Source organism: Oncorhynchus mykiss, chromosome 30 (genome assembly GCF_057628025.1).
Source record: "Oncorhynchus mykiss isolate SJ-2025 chromosome 30, ASM5762802v1, whole genome shotgun sequence".
Classification (NCBI taxonomy): domain Eukaryota; kingdom Metazoa; phylum Chordata; class Actinopteri; order Salmoniformes; family Salmonidae; genus Oncorhynchus; species Oncorhynchus mykiss.
Genome location: NC_143051.1, coordinates 32,733,736 through 32,754,968, shown reverse-complemented (window position 1 = coordinate 32,754,968; position 21,233 = coordinate 32,733,736). Strand labels below are relative to the sequence as shown.

The 21,233-nt window shown below is 39.1% G+C and overlaps 1 protein-coding gene and 1 pseudogene across 2 annotated transcripts; both read left to right on the top strand.

Annotated features, from left to right (window-relative positions):
* The first annotated feature begins 1,547 nt into the window (after window positions 1-1,547).
* Window positions 1,548-12,620, top strand: LOC110488326 (class I histocompatibility antigen, F10 alpha chain). The gene is made up of 11 exons (XM_021560529.3): window positions 1,548-1,794; window positions 4,002-4,274; window positions 4,413-4,703; window positions 4,844-5,128; window positions 5,345-5,464; window positions 5,742-5,795; window positions 6,779-6,817; window positions 6,925-6,975; window positions 7,764-7,802; window positions 7,910-7,960; window positions 11,648-12,620. The coding sequence occupies exons 1-11, from the start codon at window positions 1,740-1,742 to the stop codon at window positions 11,659-11,661; spliced, it is 1,272 nt and encodes a 423-aa protein (XP_021416204.3). The 5' UTR covers window positions 1,548-1,739; the 3' UTR covers window positions 11,662-12,620.
* Window positions 12,238-20,788, top strand: LOC149970267 (class I histocompatibility antigen, F10 alpha chain-like; annotated as a pseudogene). The gene is made up of 7 exons (XR_016493699.1): window positions 12,238-12,247; window positions 13,390-13,744; window positions 13,916-14,179; window positions 14,486-14,600; window positions 14,719-14,849; window positions 19,320-19,463; window positions 19,592-20,788. The product of XR_016493699.1 is annotated as a class I histocompatibility antigen, F10 alpha chain-like (transcript).
* The last annotated feature ends 445 nt before the right edge of the window (window positions 20,789-21,233 follow it).

Sequence of the window (21,233 nt, the reverse complement as noted above, 5' to 3'; positions counted from 1 at the left end):
TTGAGCCTTGGGTATGATGCTGCAAACTTGGCACACCTGTATTTGGGGAGTTTCTTCCATTCTTTTACCAGGTAAATTGACTGAGAACACGTTCTCATTTACAGCAACGACCTGGGGAATAGTTACAGGGGAGAGGAGGGGGATGAATGAGCCAATTGTAAACTGGGGATTATTAGGTGACCATGATGGTTTGAGGGCCAGATTGGGAATTTAGCCAGGACACCAGGGTTAACACCCCTACTCTTACAATAAGTGCCATGGGATCTTTAATGACCTCAGAGAGTCAGGACACCCGTTTAACATCCCATCCGAAAGACAGCACCCTACACAGGGCACTGTCCCCAATCACTGCCCTGGGGAATTGGGGTATTTTTTAGCCCTCCAACACCTCTTCCAGCAGCATCTGGTCTCCCATCCAGGGACTGACCAGGACCAACCTTGCTTAGCTTCAAGAGCAAGCCAGCAGTGGTATACTGCTGGATGGTATATGCTTCTTCTCTGCAGATTCTCTCAAGCTCTGTCACTGCACAGCTATTTTCAGGTCTCTACAGAGATGCTCAATCGGGTTCAAGTTGGGGTTTGGCTGGGCCACTCAAGGACATTCAGAGACTTGTCCCGGAGCCTTTTAGCCTTTAGGTGCCTTTTGGCAAACCCCCAAGTGGACTGTCATGCCTTTTACTGCGAAGTAGCTTCTGTCTGACCACTCTACCTTAAAGGCCTGATTGGTGGAGTGATGCAGAGATGGTTTCCTTCTGGAAGGTTCTACCATCTCCATAGAGGAACTCTGGTGCCCTTCTCCACTGATTGCTCAGTTTGGCCGGGCGGCCAGGTCTAGGAAGAATATTGGTGGTTCCAAACTTCTTCTATTTAAGAATGATGGAGCTACTGTGTTATTGGGGACCTTGAATTCTGCAGAAATGTTTTGGTACCCTTCCCCAGATCTGTATCACAATCCGGACGTGATTGGGAGTCCAATAGGCGGCACACTATTGGCCCAGCATCGTCCAGGTTTGGCCGTGGTAGGCTGTCATTGTAAATAAGAATTTGTTCTTAACTGACTTGCCTAGTTAAATAAAGGTTCAATAAAAAATGTAATCTGTGCCTCGACATAGTCCTGTCTTGGAGCTCTACGGACAATTCCTTCGACCTCATGGCTTGGTTTTTTATCTGACATGCACTGTCAACTTTGAGACCTTAAATAGAAAGGTGTGTGCCTTTCCAAATCCTGTCCAATCAATTGAATTTACCACAGGTGGAATCCAATCAAGTTGTAGAAACATCTCAAGGATGATCAATGGCACATGAGCTCAATTTTGAGTCTCATAGCGAAGGGTCTGAATACTTACGTACATAAGGTATTTCTGTTTCGATTTTTTTATACATTTGCAACAATAAAATTTTTTTTTTTTTAAATCAGTTTGTCGTTATCGGTTATTGTGTGTAGAGTCATGGGGGGGAATGATTTAATAAATTTTAGAATAAAGCTATAACGTAACAAAATGTGGAAAAAGTGAAGGATATGGCTGACAATTGCTTATGAAGTACAGCCATATCAAAGAAAAGACTTTGGACTTTGTACCAACACCTGTTCCACTTTATGATCAGGCTCAACACAGGAGTTTCCTTGTTAGAAAAAGCTAAGAGCACGCAGTCATAGCACTGTGGGGGAATCTGAATTTGACACAGAATTTAGGATATTTATATATTTTGGGGAAATTTACAATACGTGAGGATTCAAAATGTATTTTGTCGTAGTTTTGCTCTTGTTTGGGACACTTTCAACGGTGAACAGTGGTAAGAATGATTTTACTTCTAGAAAATGTGTCACAAGTTAAAGTAAAAGCTCTTGGCAGAGCCGTATATAGCCTACATTATTTATCAAATCAATAATAAACTTAAAAAGCCATTTTCAGTGACTAGCCTATTATATTGGTGGACTGAAGTTCATGTTTTGATATGCTGCACCTTAAATATAAAAAATAGGATTATTCACCGACTTTCAAAATATAAATGTTTTTTAATGTTATGTTCATGTTATTGATGACGACTCCAACTTTCTGTTTAATTGTAGGCTAGTTCTGTCAGCCCTTATATTGTGATGCTTCCTTGTTGCCGCTGACAATTTCCATTGATTGCACACCTGAGAAAATGTTTTTTACCCAGCAACATGATAAGACAGTTTGATTGGTTGGAACTGCCAGGTGTCAGGTGATAAGGCTATATACACTCAGCAAAAATATAAAGACAACATGTAAAGTGCACAAAAAGGTTATTATTCAAAAATGTTGACACATGTGTTTACATCCCTGTTAGTGAGCATTACTACTTTGCCAAGATAATCCAGCTACCTGACAGATCGGGCATATCTAGAAGCTGATTAAACAGCACGATCATTACACAGGTCTACCTGGTGCTGGGGACAATAAAAGGCCACTCTATAATGTGCAGCTTTGTCACACAACACAATGCCACAGATGTCTCACGTTTTGAGGGTACAATTGGCATGCTGACTGCAGGACTGTCCACCAGAGCTGTTGCCAGAGAATTTCATGTTAGTTTCTCGACCAAAAGCCGCCTCCAACGTCGTTTTAGAAAATGATGACAGTACGTCCAACCAGCCTCACAACCGCAGACCCTGTGTATTATTATATATTTTTTTATTTGACCTTTGTTTAACTAGGCAAGTCAGTTAAGAACAAATTCTTATTTACAATGATAGCCTAGGAACAGTGGGTTAACTACTTTGTTCAGGGGCAGATCAACAGATTTTTACCTTGTCAGCTCAGGGATTTGATCTAGCAACCTTTCAGTTACTGGCCCAACACTCTAACACTAGGCACATGCCGCCCCAGGTAGGTAGCCTAGTGGTTAGAGCATCAGCAGTGTATGGCATCATGTGGGCGAGATGTTCTGAGTGCCCCATGGGGCGGTGGGGTTATGGTATGGGCAGGCATACGCTACGGATAACAAACACAATTGTATTTTATCGATGGCAATTTGAATGCACAGAGATACCGTGACGAGATCCTGATGCCCATGGTCGTGCAATTCATCTGCCGCCATCACCTCATGGATCTCAAGGATCTGTACACAATTATTGGATGCTGAAAGTGTCCCAGTTCTTCCATAGCCTGCATACTCACCAGACATGTTTGGGATGCTCTGGATCGACGTGTAAATCAGCGTGTTGCAGTTCCCGCCAATATCCAGCAACTTTGCACAGCCATTGAAGAGGAGTGGGACAATATTCCACAGGCCACAATCACTAGCTTGATCAACTCTATGCAAAGGACATGTGTCGCGTTGCATGAGGCAAATGGTGGTCACACCAGATACTGACTGGTTTTATGATCTATGCCCCTACCTTTTTTTAAAAGGTATCTGTGACCAACAGATGCATTTTTGTATTCTCAGTCATGTGAAATCCATAGATTAGGGCCTAATAATTTTTTTTAGATTGACTGATGTCCTTATATGAACTGTAACTCAGTAAAATCTTTGAAATTGTTGCATGTTGCGTTTATATTTTTGTTCAGTATAGCATGACAGGCACATAAAAGTGCTTTGTCTCAATTGAGTCTTCTTTAGTATCTTTTAAAATAACAAATGAGTCTAATACATCATTTAAGTATACAAAATTTCAATAAAATATCAGATTTTTAAAACTTTTATTTAACTAGGCATGTCAGTTAAGAACAAATTCTTATTTTCAATGACAGCCTAGGAACAGTGGGTTAACTGCCTGTTCAGGGGAAGAACAACAGATTTGTACCTTGTCAGCTCGGGGATTTGAACTTGCAACCTTCCGGTTACTAGTCCAACGCTCTAACCACTAGGCTACCCTGCCGCCCCAGATTGTTTGATTCGGTAGCCTAGATTTCATACCAAGACAATGTCTATGATGTTACTATGCTTACTATTATCTAGACCTTTTTTTCTTTTACATACGTCTCTACTAAGGAGTTGTGACTAACCCATTTGCTCCCCTTTGTAACCATTAGAGACATTGTCGCTGAACTACATCTACACGGCCCTCTCAAAGCCAGTTGAATTGCCTGGTATCCATGAGTTCACTGCCATGGGCCTGATGAATAATAGACAGATCGATTACTATGACAGTGTGGATAAGAAGAAGATTCCCAAACAGGACTGGATGAGGGAGAAGCTGCCAGCAGACTACTGGGAAAAAGGCACTCAGTCACGCAAGAGCAAGGAGCAGTGGTTCAAAGTAAACGTTGACATCCTGATGAACCGCATGAGGCACAACAACACTGGTGAGAAACCACTCTTGCATTTGTATCACTCTACATAGCCTACCGTAGAAGTATAATGCCAAAAAATAAATAAAAGACGACTTGACCATCCCATAGGTAAGTCATTCCCTCTCCTATTCTACTTGTTTTTCCTTTCAGGTGTCCACATCCTTCAGTGGAGGCATGGCTGTGAGATTGACAAACAGCCAGACGGCACATTGAAATTCATAAAGGGCACTGACCAATACAGCTACGATGGTGACGACTTCCTGGCCTTTGACGATGCCACTATGCAGTGGGTGGCCCCAGTTGATCAAGCTCTGCCGACTAAGAGGAAGTGGGACGGGGTGCAGATCCTCAACCAGTACACCAAGGGCTACCTGGAGAAGGAGTGTGTGGACTGGCTGTCCAAATTCATGGAATATGGGGACAAAGAGGCTAATAAGCACTGTGAGTATTTTTTAAAACAAGCTAACATTTGAATGGTGATCTGAACTTCAAATAGTGTACATGTGGATTACAGAATTGGCATATTTGTACATGTGAAATCAGAATTAAACACTCATGTTCTCTGTTTCTTCCCTCTTTAGCACCTCCAAAGGTCTATGCATTTGCTAAAAAAGCCAAAATTGCAGGACATATTCGACTGACCTGCATGGCCACAGGTTTTTATCCCAAAGATGTACTAATGCATATTAAGAAGAATGGCGTCCAATTGACCAAACAAGATGGAGTGCACTCTGACGGAGTCTTACCCAATGATGAAGAGAGCTACCAGATCAGGATGAGTGTGCAGATTCCAGAGGCAGACAAGGAAACTTATGAATGCTTTGTCAACCATAGAACGTTGAAGGATCCAATTGTGGTCAAATGGGGTAAAGTAGTCCTTATATTTAATATACCGGTGCTGTATATATTTTCAACAAACACTTTATTAGCTGTTATCAATTGTGGTAATATCCAACGTTTATGAGTCTCTTATGAGGTCATGAATGCAGATGATTAAAATGTGACTCCTGTTTTTTCAAGCTCATTGTATAAGATGTTATTGTTAATGGTGAATATGTACTCTTATCTTGTCTTCCATGCAGATGGAAAATGCTGTGATTGTAGCCAAGGCACAGTTGTTGTCATTGTTGCTGTTGTTGCGGTGGTCCTCCTGTTAGCCTTGGTTACCTCACTTTTGATTCTTTGGAGGATAGGCACAATATGTAAGTTTCTCACATTGTGAATTAATTTCAAGTCTGTTTCTTTTTCTTCTTCTTATTGTTCTGTGAGATCAACTGAAGCGATTATGGTCATTTCTGAAGAGAGTAGGCATATTGCAACCTTTTTTGACATCAGGGCATGACTTTAATAAATCTCAAGTCAGGAGGTCAAACAAAGCATTGTACCCACGTGTTTCCACTGTTTCTTCCCACTGTTTCTGATACTCATTTCATAAAATCCTGTTATATTTGGCATTAACATCTTGCACCGTTGTTTTAGGTGCTGGTCAAACAGGAGCTCTAAAGCCTACTGGGAATCAGGCACCTCTGAATGGTACTGTTGATACAATGTCATTTTCCTTTCTTTAACTGTTACATCTATATCAGTAGCACAGCAATACCAAAGATCTGGTAGGGATGTGTATAATGATGGGCCATTTTATGAGAGTTAATTGTAATGATTGAATTATGTCTTGTGAGGATTAATGACAGACCCCTTAATCCTTGTTTTTACACATCAATCATGGTTATTAATCACATACTGATGTGTAGTTTGGCCCCATATTGTCTACTTGTTGTTTTGGACAATGCCGATCAGTATAAAGCTAAATGTTAATCAAACAGACTTAACTATGGACTTGCAGAGTTATTCTTTTCAAATGACTCTGTTACTTTCAGGCAATGGGAATGGAGCGGCCATTTTGAAGACTGGTCATATTATGTTTTACAGTTGTTAAAAGCAGAGAAGGCTCCAATTTATTTCACGCAACAGAGTGTAGTTCATCATTACAATTAAGAATGATTGACTGAGAACATTGATTCCTGGTATTATAAAATAATGCCTTCATGGAGTTTTCAACAGTGAGTTTTACAAGGAACAATACAACAGTTTGCTTTTCGGTGCAAAGGTTGCTTTAATCACCTTTATCACAAGTCATGTGGTTTATAGACTTGTAATATGAGGACTGTGTGTCATAGTCAAATAAAAGGTTTAAAAAGGGAACACCTAAAGAATAACTAGCAGTTAGACACTGTGAACAATTTGGGGAACAAATGAATTCTAACTAACTAAAGAATCATCTGTACTGACACTGACGTTAAATTTAAAGTCACATCTTCTAGGCGGATATTTTTCGAATCAGTCAAATTAGGAAGTTAATTAAATTCATACTTTTTAAATTGCCCATTGTGTGCTATGAGGATTTTTCAGTTAATTAATTTAATTTAAATTGGGAATATGCATGCCTATAGATGACCAATGATCATCACTGAATACTGTATATCTGTATCTAACTAATTGATTATATTCTATTTTAGTGACAAAAGATGGCGCTAGCAGCACTTCCTCTGACTCTGGTAATGTTCTTCAAATGTATTGCCAGTTATTTTATCTTATATTACTTACATAGACAGTGAATGCAACTGAAACTATGGAAGTGTTGATGTTAGTTCTGCTGTTCCAGGTCAAGGCAGCATTGAACGTCTAGAGAGGGAGACGATGCTGACAAATGGAGGTAATATAATTGATCCTTTTTGACATTTCGTTAGATGATCTAACACAATCATGGCCTCCCAATCACATTCTTGAAAGTTCCTGTTTTTTTCTGGTGTTAATTGTTGTTGTATGTAATATTACGTATCTGAGCACTTAACGGATTGGGCGCCAGCAGCCATACAATCCTGCATCCTACTACTGGCGCTTGCCCAATGACAGTACAAACCACATACAGTATATTAACCAACATCCCCTAACATCATTTGAATTATAACATGAATTTCTGGCATTAATATAAAATACGGCTTCATGGTGTTTTCTGAAGGCAAGAACAATACAACAAGGCCTGTCATGTTGACTTTTCAGTGTAAAGGTTGCTTTCATCACCTTTATCACAAATCATGTGGTATACTTGTAACATGAGAGGAGGACTGAGTCATAATCAAGAACAGGCTTCTCAAGGAGTTAAAAGCCGTTAGACACTGTGAACAACATGACAAATGAATTCTAACTGACTAATGAATGATCTGTACTGAGTAGGAATATTATGATACTGAAGTGAAATGTAAAAAGGTAGGAAAGTAAATAGAACATATTTTAGAAGTCACATCTATCTGCCAGGGTAGTTTTCAGTTCAGTCAAATCAGGAAGTGAATATAATCTATGAACTAGAAATAGCCCATTGTTTGTGATGAGTATTTTTCAGTTCATTAATCTAATTTCAATTGGGAATATGCATGCCTATAGACGACCAATGATGATAACTGTATATCTGCATCTAGCTAAAGATTGATTATCTTTTCCCAGTGACAAAAGATGGCGCTAGCAGCACTTCCTCTGACTCAGGTAATGTTATTCAAAAGTATTGCCAGTTATTTTATCTTATATTACTTACATAGACAGTGAATGCAACTGAAACTATTGAAGTGCTGATGTTTCTTCTGCTGTTCCAGGTCAAGGCAGCAATGAACGTCTAGAGAGTGAGGTAATGCTGACAAATGAAGGTAATATAATTTGTCCTTTAAAAAAATAATATATATACACTGCTCAAAAAAATAAAGGGAACACTAAAATAACACATCCTAGATCTGAATGAATGAAATATTCTTATTAAATACTTTTTTCTTTACATAGTTGAATGTGCTGACAACAAAATCACACAAAAAATTATCAATGGAAATCAAATTTATCAACCCATGGAGGTCTGGATTTGGAGTCACACTCAAAATGAAAGTGGAAAACCACACTACAGGCTAATCCAACTTTGATGTAATGTCCTTAAAACAAGTCAAAATGAGGCTCAGTAGTGTGTGTGGCCTCCACGTCCCAGACCTGGACTAAAGCATCCGCCAACTCCTGGACAGTCTGTGGTGCAACGTGGCGTTGGTGGATGGAGCGAGACATGATGTCCCAGATGTGCTCAATTGGATTCAGGTCAGGGGAACGGGCTGGCCAGTCCATAGCATCAATGCCTTCCTCTTGCAGGAACTGCTGACACACTCCAGCCACATGAGGTCTAGCATTGTCTTGCATTAGGAGGAACCCAGGGCCAACCACACCAGCATATGGTCTCACAAGGGGTCTGCGGATCTCTTCTCGGTACCTAATGGCAGCCAGGTTACCTCTGGCGAGCACATGGAGGGCTGTGCGGCCCCCCAAAGAAATGCCACCCCACACCATGACTGACCCACCGCCAAACCGGTCATGCTGGAGGATGTTGCAGGCAGCAGAACGTTCTCCACAGCGTCTCCAGACTCTGTCACGTCTGTCACATGTGCTCAGTGTGAACCTGCTTTCATCTGTGAAGAGCACAGTGCGCCAGTGGCGAATTTGCCAATCTTGGTGTTCTCTGGCAAATGCCAAACGTCCTGTACGGTGTTGGGCTGTAAGCACAACCCCCACCTGTGGACGTAGGGCCCTCATACCACCCTCATGGAGTCTGTTTCTGACCGTTTGAGCAGACACATGCACATTTGTGGCCTGCCGGAGGTCATTTTGCAGGGCTCTGGCAGTGCTCCTCCTGCTCCTCCTTGCACAAAGGCGGAGGTAGCGGTCCTGCTGCTGGGTTGTTGTCCTCCTACGGCCTCCTCCACGTCTCCTGATGTACTAGCCTGTCTCCTGGTAGCGTCTCCATGCTCTGGACACTACGCTGACAGACACAGCAAACCGTCTTGCCACAGCTCGCATTGATGTACCATCCTGGATGAGCTGCACTACCTGAGCCACTTGTGTGGGTTGTAGACTCCGTCTCATGCTACCACTAGAGTGAAGGCACTGCCAGCATTCAAAAGTGACCAAAACATCAGCCAGGAAGCTTAGGAACTGAGAAGTGGTCTGTGGTCACCACCTGCAGAACCACTCCTTTATTGGGGGTGTCTTGCTAATTGCCTATAATTTCCACCTGTTGTCTATTCCATTTATACAACAGCATGTGAAATTTATTGTCAATCAGTGTTGCTTCCTAAGTGGACAGTTTGATTTCACAGAAGTGTGATTGACTTGGAGTTACATTGTGTTGTTTAAGTGTTCCCTTTATTTTTGTTGAGCAGTGTATATACAGTACCAGTCAAAAGTTTGGACACACCTACTCATTCAAGTATTTTTCTTTATTTTTACTATTTTCTACATTATAGAATAATAGTGAAGACATCAAAACTATGAGATAACACATATGGAATCATGTAGTAACCAAAACAGTAGCCATTCCAGGTGACTACCTCATGAAGCTGGTTGAGAGAATGCCAAGAGTGTGCAAAGCTGTCAGCAATGCAAAGGGTGGCTACTTTGAAGAATATACATTCTAAAATATATTTTGATTAGTTAACACTTTTTTGGTTACTACATGATTCCATATGTGATATTTCATAGTTTTGATGTCGTCACTATTATTTTACAATATAGAAAATAGTAAAAATAAAGAAAAACCCTTGAATGAGTAGGTGTGTCCAAACTTTTGACTGGTATTGTATATATAATATAATACAATCTCAAAAGTTACTGTTTTTTTTTCTGGTATTAGTTGTTGTTGAGTGTATTATTATGTATCTGAGCACTCCAGCCATACCACCCTGCATCCAACTAGGCTACTGGTGCCTGCTCATTGACAGTACAACCCATATTAACTAACATGCCATTTGCCAGTACAACCCATATATTAACTAACATTCCCATTAACAGTACAAACCATATTAACTAACATGCTAATTGACAGTACAAACACATATTAACTAACATGCCCATTGACAGTACAATCCATATTAACTAACATGTCCAGTGAAAGTACAACCCATATATTAACTAACATCATTTTACAAATATCAGCATCATGAGACTACATGGACATGTAATACCAGTGATTTAAAGTACTTAAGTAAATATACTTTAAAGTACTACTTAAGTCATTTTTTGTGATATCTGTACTTTACTTTTTATATTTTTGACAACTGTATACTTTTACTCCACTATATTCCTAATTAAAATAATGTACTTTTTACTTCGTACATCTTCCATGCCACCCGAAAGTACTTGTTACATTATGAATGCTAAGCAGGACAGGAAAACGGTCTAATTCACACACTTACCAAGAGAACATCCCTGTTCATCCCTACTGCCTCTTATCTGGCAGACTCACTAAACACAAATACTTTGTTTGTAAATTATGTCTGAGGGTTGTAGCATGCCCCTGGCTATCCGTAAAAAACAACAACAAAAAATTGTGCCGGGTGGGTTTGTTAATGTAAGGAATTTGAAATGATTTATACTTTAACTTTTGATACTTAAGTATATTTTAGCAATTCAATTTACTTTTGATACTTAAGTATATTTAAAACCAAATACTTTTTTACTTTTACTCAAGTAGGATTTTACTGGGTGACTTTACTTTTACTTCAGTCATTTTCTATTAAGGTATCTTTACTTTTACTCAAGTATGACGATTGGGTACGTTTTCCACCACAGTGTAATACTAACTGTTCCATTAATATGTTTGCTTAGGTGTAATTCTTAGTTATCTAAATTATTGTACACTTAACAAAAATATACTGTAAACGCAACATATAAAGTGCTGGTCCCATGTTTCATGAGCTGACATTTTCCTTACTCACAAAAATATCATTTTTCTCAAATGTTGTGCACAATGTGCTTACATCCCTGATAGTGAGAATTTTATCCTTTGTCAAGATAATCCATTCACCTGACAGGTGTGGCATATCAAGAAGTGGATGAAACAGCATGATCATTTCACAGGTGGACCTTGTGCGGGGGACAATAAAAATCCACTCTAAAATGTGCAGTTTTGTCACACAACACAATGCCACAGATGTCTCAAGTTGTTGTCAGAGAATTGAATGTTAATTTCTTTACCATAAGCCACCTCCAACGTTGTTTTAGAGAATTTGGCAGTACGTCCAAGCGTTTTCACAACCGCAGATCACATGTATGGCATCGTGCGCCCCTGCCCAGTCATGTGAAATCCATAGATTAGGGCCAAATGTTTTTATTTTTATTTCAACTGACTGATTTTCTTATATGAACTTTAACTCAGAAAAATCTTTTACATTGTTCCATGTTGCATTTATATTTTTGTTCAGTATATTATTGTCATTAGCATTCATACTGTTGGTGCAGCTGTAGCCGGAGTATAAAAAGCAAGCACCCATTCCCATAATGACTATCTCTCTCTATTCTTTCAGCCACTGGGGAGTGACTGACAACGCATTCAAATCCAGCAAAGAACGTGTGATTTTGTTTTGTTAATCAGCAAATATTGTCAATCTAGATGTGGTCATTCCCATGCATTGATCATTTTGATCAGGTTGGCTTGGATATGAAATACTTATTTATTAACATTTTGATATTTTGAATATCACAGTGGAATTCTTTGTTTGATTAAAATGTACCAAATTATTTTTCAACAAACGGATTGACCATTTTAATTAATTGGTATTGGAACCATTAGTCTATTTGTATTGCACAGTAGATTAAAATGATTGATTATTTTAAACCAGAAACCAATCTTTGCACGCACAGAAACACACACAGAAACACATATACACACACACACACACACACACACACACACACACTGAACTGCTTTTTAAATAGGTTTTGTTTTTTATGGAAAGTATAATAAATTAATAATTAGTAAAGGACTGCTTTGATGAACCAATGTGAAAGCCTCAGTAGCACTTATGTGTTCAACAATGCATTCCATATTTGACTGTTCCAAACATTATGGGACCCCTGTTGTGCTTTTGAGTCATTACAATAATAAAAGATACCAATGAATAAAGGTAAGATTATGCGCATATTGCATGAAGTAGGCCTAGCTACAATTACAGTTTACACAACAAACCAAACTTGTTTTACCACGTTCCACGCAGAAAGACTGGCGTTCACCTGATAGAGAAAGCGAAGGTGCACTGTTGTCGGACTGCATCTCACGTGGAAATTTGACACAGAATTGATTTACACTAGTCCTATTATTATTATTTTCGCGCCATTCAACATTCATGTGAGCATTCAAAATGTATTTTGTCGCACGTTTGTTCATTTTTGGGACACTTTCGACAGTGGACTGTGGGTAAGAAATATGAATATGAATATGAATATGTATTTATCTGTAATGTTGCTAAAAGTGAAAGTAAAATGTTTTTTTTGGGCCAAGTTGCTACGTTTTCTTTTCGTTTTCATGTGGACAAATTATTATTATAGAGGCACATTTCAAGGATTTATGTTCAATTGTGTCATGTGAAAATGGAATGTTTTGTTAAGTTATTTATTATTCTGTTATATCGTTATTCTGAATGAGTTACTTACTTAGTAACTACAATTTAGTTGTTAAAACTGTATAGGTAATTAGGCTACAATGTTTATCTTTTACCTGTTGCTGCCAAATTCCATTGACTGTACCTGATTGCACACCTGTGAAAACCATCTAATCTGGCAACATAAATGGACAGTTTGATTGGTTTGAAATGCTATGGTGCGATTAGCCTACAGTGTCTAATTTCGTTGATCCAGGATCAGTTTTAGTTTGGTCTCTTTCAATAACCATTGTAGGCAAAGTGGTGAACAAAAATGTAAGGATTATTAAAGGACAACTCAACCCAAAAACTATATTTTGGTATTTGTTCCAGTGTGGACATAGTTTCAAAATGTTTTGCTTGTCAGCGATCAAGTTTTCAAGATATGTAACTTTCAAAATACAGAAATCATGCCATATGATGCATGTGAAAAACTTGATTGCTGACAAGAAAAACATTTTGAGACTATGTCAACAATGAACTAATGAAACAACTACCAAAATATAGTTTGGGGGTAGAATTTTCATTTAAAAACAGGAAATGCATTTTTATCACTCTACATAGCCTACTGTAGATATTTTAGTAAATCTTCTAAGTACAATGCAAAGGACAATTTACTTGACTCTAAGAGCAATACCATACCATAGGTAAGTCATTCCCTCACTTCTTCTACTTGTTTTTCTTCTCATATGTCCATCTTCTTATGTGGAAGCATGGCTGTAAGATTGACCAACAGAGTGATGGCACATTGAAATTCATATACGGCACTGACCAATATTAGCTACGATGGTGATGACTTCCTGGCCTTTGACGATGCCACTATGCAGTGGGTGGCACCAGTTGATCAAGCTCTGCCGACTAAGAGGAAGTGGGACGGGGTGCAGATCCTCAACCAGTACACCAAGGGCTACCTGGAGAAGGAGTGTGTGGACTGGGTTTCTAAATTCATGGCATATGGGGGAAAAGTATTCAGTAGAGCTGACTGTGAGTACTTATGAAAGAGGCTAATAAGGACTGAGTATTTAAACAAACAAGCTAACAATTGAATGGTGATCTGAACTTCAAATAGTGTAAATGTGGATAAGAGAAAAGGCATATTTGTACATGTGAAATCATAAATAAAACACTCATGTTCTCTATTTATTCCCTCTTTAGCCTCTCCAAAGATCTATGTTTTCGCAAAAAAAAAAGCCAAACTGCGGGACATGTCCGCCTGACTTGAATGGCTACAGGTTTCTATCCCAAAGAAGAATGGGGTCCAATTGACTGATAAAGATGGAGTGCAGTCTCCAGTAGTCCTACCCAATGATGATGACACCCACCAAATCAGGAAGCATGTGGAGATCCAAGATGCAGACACATCTGATTATAAATGCTATGTTCACCATGGAACCATGGTGCCAATTGTGGGAAAATGGGGTAAAGTATTCTAGTGTTAGTATCAATGGCAGTAAAATCTGATGTTTCTTCGCTCTTACCGCAATGAGGTTATGAATATAGATTATATTTCGGGTTAGCCATCTATAAAAAAAAATGACATAATAATATAATCCCCATTCATCAGCATTTAATATTCTTAGTTAATTCATTTGAATAATACACATAAATGAAGTGGTCGATTGTTGATGAATTATATGCAAATGAGAACTGTTTCAAACTCAATTTATAGGATTTTATATGCTTTTATATGTTAATGCTTAATATGTCCTCTTTTCTTCCATGCAGATGGAAAATGCTGTGACTAGCCATGTCACAGGTGGTGTCATTGGTGCTGTTGTGGTCCTTCTGCTCATATTGATCTTGGTTCCCTTGATACTGTTTATTTAGAAAAGGATAATATGTAAGTTTCATACAATTATTGTTTTATAACAATGTGTTTATGTAATTTGACACACTTATTGATATTATTGTAGAGAGAAGGCATTCGTCTAAAACTTCTATGCTCCTTCTTCCCCCAGCACTCCCGGCGCAGAACCTGCAATTCCCCAATATCGACCACAATTCTGCAACGTTCACCTGTGGGCCACCGCTCTTCAAGACCAACCTCTGCCGCTGTTATGCCATGACCAATGGGGTAAAGACCCATGAGGTAAGCATGGCTGGATTTTATGTCATAGTCCGGTCTCAATTAAATCCGTAGCGTTGAAGATTAAAGGCAATGTTCCCGCAGTCACAGAGACTGCATTCACTGTAAACGCTGCATATGCGAGCTCAATCAGAAATTACCTTTAAAGGGGTAATCAGCAGTTGAAACAATAGCGAAGCATTTTCCCAGACCCTGTTTAGTTAAAAAGCTGAAGGACTGGGCTGGTGAAATGTAGTTAACCACTCTGAAATTCATAAACAGAGCTATGGATGCAAAGACTGACCATCCATGATGTCAAAATTAAAGTTTTAATCATGTTTTGAGGCTACATACTGCTGGTTTACATTTACTTTGTATACAAGTATAATTTGGGTTCTGATGAGGTACGACAGTTGAACTAAGCTCATGAGGCATTTACAAGTTATATTCTTGAAGAATCAATTGGTATACAGTGCATTCGGAAAAGTATTCAGGCCCTTTCCCTTTTTCCACATTTTGTTACGTTACAGCCTTATTCTAAGATGGATCAAACATATTATTTTCCTCATAAATCTACACACAATACCCCATAATGACAAAGCAAAAACAGGTTTTTATAAATGTTTGCAAATTCATAAAAAATATAAAACAGAAATACCTTATTTAGACCCTTTCCTATGAAAGCGCTCAGGTGCATCCTGTTTCCATTGATTATCCTTGAGATGTTTCTACAACTTGGAGTTCACCTGTGGTAAATTCAATTGATTGGACATGATTTGGAAAAGCACACACCTGTCTATATAAAGGCCCCACAGTTGACAGTGCATGTCAGAGCAAAACCAAGCCATGAACTGCTCTATAACGCTGATATTCTGTGCTACGCATTGAATTGAGCCCTTAGTGTTCATGTTTAAAACGTGTCTAATAATGCTTTGCACTTTCCAAATACATTTTTTCCCTCCAGAACAAATCACATGGTAAACTTGATAACATGTGAATTTTAGTTCTTACATCAACACATTAAATAATGAGTACGTTTATATGCGCACTATTAGTTTGATAATGGCAGTTGGCCACGTATGGCATTAGTCATGTAAACACATTACTCTGCTTATTTTAATTGGCATGAGGTCATAATCGAAGTTAGCATACGCCAATTAAAACACCTGGTTTTCTGAGCAATATTTAAAATGATTAGGACATGTAAATGGCTTAATTGGTGTTCCAGCGGTGTACTCTGCGCATGTGCAGACAGAGCTTGTGAGGATCTGGCAACCCATCATTACGCACACCTGGCAACCATTATTACGCATTCCTGCGCCTCATCAGACATACCTGGACTTCATCACTTCCCTGATTACTCCTCCTTTATCTACACTCCATTGTATTCACCCCTCAGGCAGTATTTGTTATGTTTTACATGCTAGACATGTCCCTTGGTTTGTATCGTTCCATGGTCTTTGTAATTAAACTCATTAACTTCACTTGCTTCCAGCCTCCCTGCGTCCATGTTATACATGCACACAAAAAGCTTATTTCTCTCAAATCCTTTGCACAAATTTGTTTACATCCCTGTTAGTGAGCATTTCTCTTTTGCCAAGATAACCTGTCCACCTGACAGGTGTAGCATATCAAGAAGCAGACTACACAGCATGATCATTACACAGGTGCTATCTAGAAGAAAAAGAAACGCACGACTATTAAGACGAGGTGCTGGCTAACGGAGTAGAACACTTGAAAATAAAAGAGAGCTGCACACTCTAGGAGCTCAGATGCAAAAATGTAATTACCAACGTTTCGACAGCCAAGCTGTCTTCATCAGGGTATAATCACAAACACTGCGGGACTACTCGTTTATATAGTGTCAAAAGACACAGGTGTCTGTAATCATGGCCAAGAGTGGCCTAATATCATTGGTTAATAATCAAATATTAAAATGTCATACAAAGAACAGCATACAAACAACAAATGGATAGCATACGATCATAGATTAAGTTGACTACACAAGCTTACAAACTATTACAATGGCAAAGTCACAATAATCACAAGAATGGCTTCAGATCAAAGTCTACGTTGAGACCGAAGGGCGCAAGGGTCTTTAAATTACGCAGGTGCACCTTCTGCTGGGGACAATAAAAGGCCAATCTAAAATGCCACAGATGTCTCAAGTTTTCAGAGAGTGTACAATTGGCATGCTGACTGCAGGAATGTCCAACAGAGAATTGAATGTTAATTTCTTTACCAATGTCATTTTAGAGAATTTGGCAGTACAACCAACCATCCTCACAACCGCAGACCACTTGTGTGTGTGTGTGTGTGTGTGTGGGGGGGGGGGGGGGGGGGGGGGGGGGGGTTGTGAGGAAAAATTAATTCGGATTGGCTGGTCCTGGCTCCCCAGTGAGTGGCCTGGCTCCCAAGTGGGTGGGCCTAAGCCCTCCTAGACCCATCCATGGCTGCGCCCCTGCCCAGTCATGTGAAATCCATAGATTAGTGCCTAATGATTTTATTTGAACTGACTGATTTCCTTCTATGAACTGTAACTCAATAAAATCTCTGAAATTGTTGCATTTACATCAATACTTTAGTTACGTGTATAGTTTTCACAAATCAAAGGTAAAACGTTTATTTTGATTGCCGATTTTCTGCATTTATCTAAATCCCACCAGTAGCCTGATTTCAGAAGTGTGCATGTAAACAGGATTATTAGGGAAATTGTTATTCTTGCAAAGCATGTAAATGTTTTAAACAAACTATTATATTAACCTGTCTATCCACAATAATTGCATTAATGTGTGCATGTAACCGTGCTCAATGTTACCACCTTCTGAAATGTAAATTGAAAATTACTAGAGTAAAAAAAAGCCTAATCCAGGAAGCACAGACATCCCAGTACCGTTATTGTTATTTGTTGTTATTCTTAAAATGAATGAATGTTTTCAATATTGGCCAGGACGTAAATACTGTACAAGGACAATAATGCCATCTACACATCTTTGAGATGAAATTAATTCATACTCACCTTCACACTTACTTTTTCTTTGACCATATGGCGAATTCAACGAAAACCCAGTGTTGCTTAGCAACCTGATGTCATTGACAGAGTACACTGTGACCATCTTGGCCTTGTATGATATGGGTCCACCAGTAAGACTGCCTCTCTTCTCCCCTCTATTCTCCCCAGTTGTTAGTTGTGGAGAGCTGTATGGCACAGTGGTACTGAAGGAGGAAGACTGTGTCTTGGTAATTGCTTGTATTACTAAATTATGAGAGTTATAAACCACACACAAGTCAGAGTTATATTTAAACTTAATCTTTAATTATATGAGCTTCACCATAGCCTTTTGACTCTCAGATCAATTCAATATCTATCAATGAATTCTGAGAGCGCTTACAAAAGAATACTAGTATTTTTTATAGCCAAGATACACCCCTCTCAACTCACATGACCAACCACAGATCTCAGGAACTTCACAAAGGGCCTTTTACTTGAGAAAGGAGTATCCCATAGCCAGATAGCATTAGCTATACATTATCGTTCAGTTTGGTCTCTAAGACGAGGTTCTAATCTCGTTCTTGGTACTTCATAGTACCATAACTTTACCTCATCCAATGGCATATATCAATTGTCAATTCTAGATACTCCCATCTCAAATACACCCCCTCCTGGACAAGCTCACTGAGGGGAGTGAGCCTCTAGGTCATATACTATGAAAGATAAGTTCAACATCAGAGGGGTCATGCAATGGTTCCAGACACTGCCATACTCCTTCCCCCAATGGGAAAAGGAGGGAGTGACTGGCGTACAGACATTGTGGAGCCCTTCACATGGTTTAACAGATACATTCACATATGAAGACAATGTTCAATTCTGACTTCTCCCTTTCTGATATTCTGCATATTACCAGACATGTAAAAGCCTGACCTCTCCCCTCTCTGGGCCCCAAGTGACTTTTCCCTGGAGAAGAAAGGAAAAATGCAACTGCCAACAGTATAGTCCAAAAGAAGACATTCTAATGACAAGTATCTCACATAAGCATATTATGAAAGTAAATAAAACATCTTATTTATCTATGTTACCTTACTAATTCTGATTCAGCTACGACAACTGATGGCCAGATAGTTGCTAGTCCAAAATATTAATCTACTCTATTGTACTGTACTGTATTGCTCTTCTGTGTTGCTGTCCTGAGCTGCGTTTCTTTATCCTAGGAATTTAATAATAGGATTTAGTGGAAAAATATGTCATTTTCATAGACTCATTTTCCCGCAGACGACAGTTAGGGTTTTGAGGTGCTAAAAAGAGTCACTGGCAGGGAATTCGTAACACTTATTGTCACCTTTACATCCAACCTATGCAGCTATCTCATTTGGTTACACTCTCTATGAACTACCTGTGTGCAACACATTATGAATGTTTTTAGGATGCAATTTAGATGGAATATGTATGTCATGTGTATTCTCTTTTAAATGACTCACCCTTTGTGTCTAATCCAGAGACGGTCCCAGAGCATCTCAACCTGAGGAGCAGTGAAGTCTCCACAGAGAGCTTTAGGGTCACCTGGGAACACTCAGGCCAAGACGTGCTCCTTTACAGACTGTTCTGGATCCCAACCAGAGGGGGAGACACTAAAGAAGTCTGTATGTCTGTCTGTCAGGTTTTCTGTCTGTATGTTCATCTTGGTCTGTTAGTTAACCTCTTCCAAGCCAGTCTGCTTACTGAATCTCTCTCTCTCTTTTATTTTCTCCCTCCCTCTCTCTCTGCATAGGTGAAGATGCAGATGAATGGTAACATTCACACCTACATTGAATACAAGGAGGCAAGTTTGAAAGTGACACCATGACCATCAAAGTGTCAACAGGTAAACTACAGGATATATAGCTAATGTAACCGCTCTCAAAAGACTTTGTAATTGCACTTTTGCACATTGAGCATAACAGGGTCAATGTAGTTGATTATAGTTGAGTATGTATAGTATAGTGATACTATTGGGTAACGTTTAGGTGGGAAAAGACTTGGGTTTACCAAAAAATTATACAAAAAAGACAGCAGAGTTTACAAAAATATTACATGAGGAACAATTTAGAAATAATTTGAAATGGGAATTTTTATGTTTGTGCTTTTCTGATAACTAATTTCTGTGTTTGTGCAAGTGACTGATTTAACGAATCCTCACTTATCAGTATCTGCAATTTGGCAGTACACCCAGACCTTGTTTTGAGAAAGAAAAAAATATATCTCAGTTTCAAGGTCTCAGTTTAGAGAGAAGAATTCTCGTGAGGTGTTGGTCTGCCACATGTTATGAACCAGTATTGGTCGGTGACATGAATGAAACAAAACGGTAATGATTAATTCTGCTAAATCATACAAATATAGCTTGTCTGTGTATAGCTGTATATAAGACAACTGCTGGAACTGTCCAGGAAGAGCTTGTGATTGACTTGTATATTATTGTGCTGTCACACCCTGATCTGTTTCACCTGTCTTTGTGCTTGTCTCCACCCCCACCAGGTGTCTCCCATCTCCCCTCATTATCCCCTGTGTATTTATACCTGTGTTCTCTGTTTGTCTGTTGCCAGTTTGTTTTGTACTTCAAGCCTACCAGCGGTTTACCCCTTGCGCCTGTCTTTTCTATAGTTCCTGTTTTCCAATTTTCCCGGTTTTGACCATTCTGCCTGCCCTGACCCTGCCTGCCGTCCTGTACCTTGTCCCACCACACTGGATTATTGACCTCTGCCTGCCCTGACCCTGAGACTGTCTGCCGTTCTGTACCTTTTGGACTCTCTGGATTACTGACCTTTGCCTGCCCTTGACCTGTCATTTTGCCTAGCCCCTGTTCTAGTAATAAAATGTTGTTACTTCGACACTGTCTGCATCTGGGTCTTCCCTAATAGTGGTAGGTGCATTGAGTTGGTTGGAACCTCTCCAGCACACTTACAATACATTATGATTAATTTAAGATTGACTTCCAGTGTCCCTGTGTAATCATTTCCACAACAAACTCATGCTTGTTTTCATTGCAAAGGTTGCTTTTATCACTTATCGTAAATCACGTGGTACATTAGTCATAAACAGGAGAGACAGATCCGTTACTGTACTTATGATCAAGAACAGATTTGCCAAGAAAGTGAAACACTAGAATAACAAGCATTCTGTTTGACACAATGAACCTAGGATACTTCACATACTTTCAGCTTTAGTATGAAGATCAACAAGGATAAGATCATCATCCTTCAAGGTCAAATCAACTTACTGATAAATGTTGTCATGTTCCCACACAAGAGCCACAAAGAGGAGCATTATTGTGGCAGATTACAATGAGTTTGAAAAATGCCCAAACTTTGTTTAAGTTCAACATCAGTTGACTTATCTTTATATATATATATACAGTGGGGCAAAAAAAGTATTTA